This window comes from Stomoxys calcitrans, chromosome 4 (assembly GCF_963082655.1).
Source record: "Stomoxys calcitrans chromosome 4, idStoCalc2.1, whole genome shotgun sequence".
Classification (NCBI taxonomy): Eukaryota; Metazoa; Arthropoda; class Insecta; order Diptera; family Muscidae; genus Stomoxys; species Stomoxys calcitrans.
Window position 1 is genome coordinate 54,534,096 of NC_081555.1, and position 8,284 is coordinate 54,542,379.

Sequence of the window (8,284 nt, forward strand, 5' to 3'; positions counted from 1 at the left end):
TTTATATATATATATATATATATATATATATATATATATATATATATATATATATATATATATATATACATATATATATATATATATATATATATATATATATATATATATATATATATATATATATATATATATATATATATATATATATATATATATATATATATATATATATGTATATATGTATATATATATATATATATATATAGATATATATATATATATATATATACATATATATATATATATATATATATATATATATATATATATGAATTGCTGAATAACCGATTCAAGATTTAGTTCAAAGTCTTGTTGTGAAAGTAATTTGAAAAGGAAGTAATGAACAAGTTGCCGAATTATTCTCAAAATCTTTACCGAAAATAACGTACGAAAAATTTAGAGCTGATGTTGGAATTATTTAATTGGGCAACGGTCTTAGAGTACACCATTAAATACTTGCTTATTTATACTTTGATTTTGTCCTATTTTGATTATAATATACTTTAGTTTTTGTATGTATTTCTTAAATATACTTTTTCATTTGCTGTGCGACATCGTTTTACGTTTCCTAAACTGATTTATTCAACTATTCTTTATCCTCTGCATGTTTTCCTGCTCTATGGAAAGATAGCTTTATTATACCACTTCATAAGTAGCGTTAACGTGGAGAATTAAAGAGGTATGGCGAAGCTTACGCTACGTCTATATTAACTCGTTTAACCGTTTTGAAGAACATCTCAACCGTTCAACATATATGTAATGATATTTTTTCTTGTTTTATCTATACAATTTTGTTGATTTTACATTTTTTCGAAAAAACTCGATTTTTTATTTAGCACAATTTAGGCTTTTATTTGGGGTCACATGCTTTGAATGTTTTTGTTGCAAACGGGTCGTTTTGCCCCTGCAAATTGTAAAGGAAAAACAAGTCGTTTTTAGAGCATTATAATGGGAAAACGAGTTGTTTGCTCAAAACAGCTTTGGTCTGAACTGTTCGAGAAATTGGTGAGGGATAGGATCTTCCATATGCTAAGCTTTGTATTTTCGGCATCTCAACATGGATTTATTAGAGGAACCTCCTTATGTCTCACATTTTCGAGGCATTTTCGAAACGTTGTCAAGTCGAAACTTTATACACCGATTATAGTAAGGCCTTTGATAAGATTAGTTACAGCCTTCTAATTTTCAAACTTGACCAATTCTACCTTCTTTTTGTACTGGATATCATCATATTTATCCTGTAGGACTAGGTATTTTATCCCTTCTAATGTTGTTGTTGTAGCCACATTTTTATGTGGAGGTGACGAGCTCGCTCCGGTCCAAAGGACCATTCGCCGCGGAACAGGGTGGCCATTGGGCATCATAGGCACTTAGTATTTGTACAAGAGCCGGTGCCATAGGGCTCTCGCTGAGACTCTCCGCTCTATATGGCTGATTGACCGCGACTGCCATTGCAGCCACTCCGTATGGAGCATTCCACTATCCGCAACCTGTGGACGCTTAGTAGCTCGCAGATAAGCTTCTAGTAACAGCAATGTACAGCACACAGATCGCACACCAGTGCCCCAACCTGCGTGGTGCTCACAGCTATCTCGTGCCGGGATCTCGTCCAGTATTTGTTTTACCTGGAGTCCCACAGGGAAGTCATTCTGACCATCCGTTGTGAGGGCCTCCCGGATCTTGACGTATGCGGATGATGTTAACAGATTAATTTTTTTCTCCTATTACTTCTACCATTGATTTATCTATCCTGCAGGGGGACTCTGAACCTGGATAAATGTAAGAAAATTAACTTTTACAGGTGGTCTGCCATGACAACATCAAATTTTATTGGTTAATGTGGATCTAGTTAACGACTTAGGCGTCTAACTTGATCATAGACTGAAATTTGATGTTCATATTGATTCTGTTGTGAGTACATCAATGTCTACTCAAGGTTTCATCAAAAAATGGTCTAAAGAGTTCAATGATCCGTTTGATTTAAACGTCTGTTTACTTCTTATGTTAGGCCAACGCTTGAGAACTCTTCCAACGTATGGTCACCTAGTTATCAGTGCTATATAGAGAGCCAAGTCCGTCCAGAAACAGTTCCATATTTTCTCTTTAAGAATATTAGGTTTGAGGGACCCTTAGGACCTTCCACTCTGGAATAAAGACACTGTATGCTTGATATTGTTTTCATGCAGAAGCTTATAACTTTATATTATACAAGCTGAACCGGGCCCTCGCCGCTGCGCCTTTTTTTACTTTATATGAAATAAAATTTTCTTTTCAATATATATTTTCGACAATTAAAGAGCTTTTAGTGAAATACCATGCTACGAAAATAGTATATCGCTTGACTAACAGTTTAACAATATAAGTGCCTTTATCTGAATCCCATATGATCTTTATTGATCGGCCTTGAAAAATTTTCAGCATTATATTATTATTTAAACCCCATATTGCCATTGGTTTTGAGGGGAGTTTACAGGATGAGGCGTCCCCCAAACACATGGCCCCAAAATAGGTTATCAAGTTTGTTTTCTAATCTCAAATACCTTTCATTTGAGCCATATATTGGCATGGCATGGTCGAAAAATTTTTACCTTTTAGGGTATTTTGGAGAATGGGTGATGCCCTAAATAAATGATCATACATTTGGGTATTAAAGTCGTATTATACTCCCAAATACCTTTACTTGAGGCCCATATTGCGATGGTCAGTAAAAAATTGCTGTTTGTGGGGTAGACGCCCAGAACATTGGTCCCGAAAGTGGGTATCAATTGTTGCTCTACCCCTCAATACCTTTCTTTTAGGCCCCACATTGTCATGTTCGGTAAAAATTCCCGATTTAGGGGTGTATTGGGGAGTGGGGTGGTCCCCCCAACACTAAGCCCTGAAAATAGATCAGCAACGTGCTCTATTCTCATATATCTATATTTAATTTATTTGAACGCCATATTGCCATTGGCCTCAAAATTGGATATCAAATTCGTTTTCTAATCTCAAATACCATTCACAACCCCTTATTGCTAAAGCCAGCAAATATGTCCGGTTTGGGGTATGGGCCCTAAAAACTATGAATATCGATCTCCACTGTCTTGAAGACCCAAATTGTCTTTGTGAGCAAATACGTGGAGGGTTGTTATGGTGGTGGGACATCCCCTAGATAGTTGGTCGCGAATGTTGATTTCAGATTCATGGTCTACTCCCAAATACCCTTTATTTGAGCCCCATTTTTCCATAGTCGGCAAAACGAACGGTTTGGGGGGTGTTTTGGGCGATGGGGAGGCCACTTAGTGACTTGGCTTTGAGAATATGTATCAGATTCGTGTTCTACTCGAAAATACCTCATATTTGAACCTCACATTGCAATGGCCAGCAAATACTTCCTATTTGGTTGGTGTTATGTTGGTGGGGTGGCCCCATAGACACTTTTCCCGAATATTGATAGCAGATTCGTTCCAAAGGCATTTTATTTTAGCCCCATATTGCTATAGTCGTAAATTTGTCCTCTTTGGGGAATGTTCTCGGGGGTGGGCGGCCCCCAAACATATGAATATCAGATTCGTATTCTACACTCAAATACCTTTTTTTTAAGCCCCATATTGCCATGGGAAGGGGAGGACCCCCAGAAACTTCGTCCCAAATTTGGATATCAGACTTGTATTTTACTCGCAAATACCTTTCATTTGAGTCTCATACTGCCATGGTCGGTTTAGGGGTGTTTTGGGGTTTGGGGTGGTCCCCCAAACACTTGGTCCGACAATTGGATATCAAATACGTTTTCTAATCTTAAATAGCTTTCACAAAAGTTCGCTTAAATCGCACCATCCATCTCCGGGATCTGGCGTTTCTGAAAATTAGGGTACGGGAGAGGGTCCGTTCCCCCTTCAGATATCAAAAAATGTAGTACCCTATTTTCACCACGGGACCATTATGCACCATCAGTGAAAATTTCAAGAAAATAGGTTCAGCCGTTTATGAGACTATAAGGAACACACAAACAAACACAAATTGAATTTTATATATGAGATTTTTTTTTTGATTTTGATTTAACTAGACCTTAAGAATTACACAGGCTGTCAATCGATGTAATATTTTTATAGGCTATAGGCTTCTTATTACAAAGAATTGTTAATAATAAATGAAATAAATGGGAAAATCAACTCTCAATTCTTGATAAATAGAATAAAGCCCATCTTTAGAACTAATTACCAGTAAAACAATCCTTTTTATAACCCTTGCAAGCAATTTAATGGAAAATGTCATTTATTTAGTCGTCGGATTCTATTTTTGTTATTCAACAATATACATAATCTACAAAGACATAATCGGCGTCGTGCGAGGGCGAGGCTATTACTGAAAGGAAGTAAGAAGGAGGTCAGTATAGCTGTTGGTGTCATAACGGGACACATAGGACAACGAGCTCACTTATGCAAAATCGGTGCGGCAAGTGATAGCATGTGTAGGATATGTGGGGAAGATGATGAGATGTTGGAGCCTTTCCTACGCAATTTTCCTGTTTTCGCGGGTAACAGACACCGGCACTTAGGTGGGACACGATACCAGACATAGACCAACTTAAGGGAGTGGTATGGAAAACAATTAAGGATTTTGTAAGTGGCACGGAATTCCTAACTTACAATTGTCTTTTTCGAGGTTACTTTTTAGTTTTTAGAGCGCACAACCAGCCGATTAATGGCATAGATGTATCCTCTTTTCAACCAAACCTAAATAATTATGTACACTTTAACTTGCAAATTTGGGTTATACCGACTACCTGATATTCCGAGAAATAAATAAATAAATAGAACGAGAGATTAGCGCTATAAGAGAGAACTTCTAGATAAAGCAGCATATAAAGCAGGTCTAGACAACGTTCATGCAGACACGGAAGCAGATGCGGTCCTTGGAAAACTACCGCATCCTATTAAATCTGAAGAAATTGACCTCCCCCGACAAACCAGAGAAGTTCTGACTCAATTACGATCCCGCGGATACAGCCGCTTCTACTTCTACAGAGCAAGGATTGATGCCAGCGTGCAAGATGTGTGTCCTGATTGTGACTTGCGACCACACGACATACGGCATTTGTTTAACTGCCCAGCCAGACCCACTTATCTCACACCCAGATCTCTCTGGACGCAATCCATCTCCGTCGCAGAGTTCCTGGGCATGGATATTTAACGGCACCAAGCAGACGAAAGATATAACACATCATACTGCTAAAGCAACAACAACCTATTTTCCTGCAGATTTAATTTTACTAATCTAATTTACTAATTAAATTCTACTAATCATATAAATACATTAAGCATCCTATTCGTTGAAACACCTTGAAGATATTTTCAGTGATCGATTTGAAGAGTAAAAATAGAGTATGGAACATTTAAGCGTGCAACAGTTTAAGAGCGTACCTATTACCAAAAATCTTGGCTTACGGTCTTTAAGCCTAATTTAGCATGGATTAGTCAAACAAGTTTTACGTACAATTAATTATAAAAATCAAAAAATGGAGACTTACCTCGCGCAACAGTCCGAATAAAACATCGGTCGATAATGAGCGTTCGTGGGCTTCATCCATAATTATTGCCGAATAACCATCCAAATCTGGGTCTCGTAAACTTTCGCGAAGCAATATACCATCTGTCATGTATTTAATAACAGTTTTCTCCGAGGTGCAATCCTCAAAACGTATGGCATAGCCAACTTCCTCACCTTAATAGTGTAAAGAAAATGCCAAGTTTATAAAAAATCATTAAGAATTGAGAAATAATGCCTACCCAATTTTGTTCCCATTTCATCTGAAACGCGTTTAGCAACTGACATAGCAGCAACTCTACGAGGTTGTGTGCACCCAATCATGCCAAAATTACTATAGCCATCCTCATGGAGATATTGTGTTAATTGGGTAGTTTTACCACTACCTGTTTCTCCGACTATTATAATTACCGAATTCTCCCGTATTATGTTCAAGAGCTCTTGACGGGCTGCGAATACAGGCAGGAAACGCCTTTGCTCAGAAATGGTTTTCTTGCGGGAGAAATCACTTGTTCCCGACGAGCTGTCTTGGTTGCGCATATGGTCAGCAAATTTTTGGTCTTTTCGATAATCAGCCGTATCTGTGTCTTTGTCATATTTCGCATCTTCTTCGTCTGCCTTTTTCTCAATACCCATAATATTTCCAAGTTTGGTACCTCCCAATTCCCAATGTTTTTTTTGTGCCTTGCGGCGTTCTTTTTGCTCTCGGTATACGCGCACTAAAGCACTACCCTTTCGGGCTAATAGGGCCATATCCGATGTGGGATCTTTGACGGGTATTACGGGCTCAGGTTGCTTGGTAAACACTATACGCCCATCCAAAAATGGTGGTATAATGTGATGAACTAAAAGATGTACACGTTCCAAAGCTTCCTCGTCGAAGTCATCGTTGACGTTGATGGACATGACGACGCCAGATGTAAGCATACGATTTCGTTCCCACAATTCATTATCTTTATTATTTTGTCTTTGCTGGGCACTGATGCGTTTGGTGCGCTTTTGTTCAAGCATTTCTTCACGTTTCTTAAAATATTCGGCATTTGCAGAACCAAATGGATTGTGGTCGTCATCATAACCCTCATCGATATTGTACCACTCACGATCGAGTCGACGCTGTTCCTCTTCCCACATGTCACGATCTTCCTCATTTTCGCCCCATGGTTGACGGCTGCTACGACTTGAAGAGGGTGTAGCTCCAGACCGCTTACGGTCATTAGCCCATTGATTATATTTATGTGATGGCGTTGGACGGGCAGAATCATCGTCTCGTCTATGGTCTCTTCGTGATCGGTTCCTAGAATATTCCGATCCGAAACCACTGCTCGAACTACGTTCCGACCAATCTCCCCTTTCAGAATTGGCGTAGGACTTTGGTGTGGGAAAGTCCCAAGACGATTTTCGCGACGATCGTTCAGCAGGCTCATCTTCATCCCAGGCGCTACCAGAGACCGATACTCCTGAAGGCGTTTTAGGCTCATCCCTAAAACGGGGCGTATTTACACTACGAGAACTACGGTCGCGATCACGATCGCGATCCTTTTCACGATCTCTTTCTTTTTCACGGCGTCGTTCCCGACTTTTATCTCGATCACGATCCCGATCTCTTTGCCGATCACGATACCTATCTTTCGATGAAGACGATCTGCTCCGATCTCTATCATCACGACCTTCTTTGCTTGTGTAGTGGACACCGCCCTTACTTCTATCTCTTTTGATATGTTCTCTCAGACGCTCTCGGGCCTCCTCCGAGACCCCTCCAGTATGCGAAGGTGTCTCATCTTTGTGGGCTCTTAGCTGACGGCTGACCTTCTGAAAACTTTGCGTATCAGGTTTCTTAAAAGCGAACTCGCTGACGTTTCCGGGAGTAGAAGGTGTCCTATTCCCACCACTTCTATCGTCGTCATCATGCTCATTATCTCTGAATGATATGAGCCTTTCTTTTTCTTCGCGTTCTTTTCGTTTTTGTACCGCCAATTTGTCCAAACCCAAAATCGATGGTTTTGGAATTTTGAATTTGGTGCTGTCCTCACTTTTAGCTTTCTTTATTATTAGACCTCCACGCATTTCACTGCTACTGGTGCCTTCCAGCCTATGAATGCCCGACTCATCGTCATCAGCCATACTTCTTTGGAACCTTTAGATTTGCAAAGTTTTATCATCAAATAATCCACTCGAACGTTTAACACCGGCACAAAACAAAGTAACAGCTGATAGGGAACTAAAAGTTGGCTAATTTTGTAAAATCGATATTTGTTTATAATAATCGAAATTGGGATGCCAAATGTAAAAGAAATTATACCTGCACGAGGTTACCATTGATATCGATTGCAACCTCGATAACTCAGCCAATCAGGGTGTCAAGAAAATTATTTTCAAAATTAAAATTATGAAAATTAACAACATATTGCATTTTACCAGAAAAGTATTAACTATTATGTCTTGGAAAGGCTTCAAATACCCAAAACAATATTTTGCGCAGAAAGCTTCGACTCTATGTACTTGAATTTCAAGCGATATCTTCACAATAGATTCGAATTTAGAAAATCCATTACAATGGCAAGAAGCAAAGTTCCTACAAAAAAAATGCGTTAACCACGTTATAAAGAAGGTCAATACTAGAACGCACTAATAAGGTGAGGTCATGCGAACAGCTGAGTACAATTTTTTTATTTTTGTTTTGATTTTGCAGTGAATCTATATGTCAAAGGCTTGATATCACAGCTGTGATATTTTTCTAAAATCTTAAAAAGATATT

The 8,284-nt window shown here is 38.6% G+C and overlaps 1 protein-coding gene across 1 annotated transcript in view; it reads right to left on the bottom strand.

Annotated features, from left to right (window-relative positions):
* Nucleotides 1–7,728, bottom strand: part of LOC106090051 (pre-mRNA-splicing factor ATP-dependent RNA helicase PRP16) — a 154,433-nt gene extending 146,705 nt beyond the window's left edge. Inside the window, exons 1-2 of the mRNA XM_013256101.2 lie at nt 5,772–7,728; nt 5,513–5,706 (exon numbers count right to left, since the gene is read on the bottom strand). Coding sequence (XP_013111555.2) covers nt 5,513–5,706; nt 5,772–7,650 — 2,073 coding nt within the window. The 5' untranslated portion in view covers nt 7,651–7,728. The remainder of the gene's footprint in view (nt 1–5,512; nt 5,707–5,771) is intronic.
* Between the last annotated feature and the right edge of the window lie 556 nt (nt 7,729–8,284).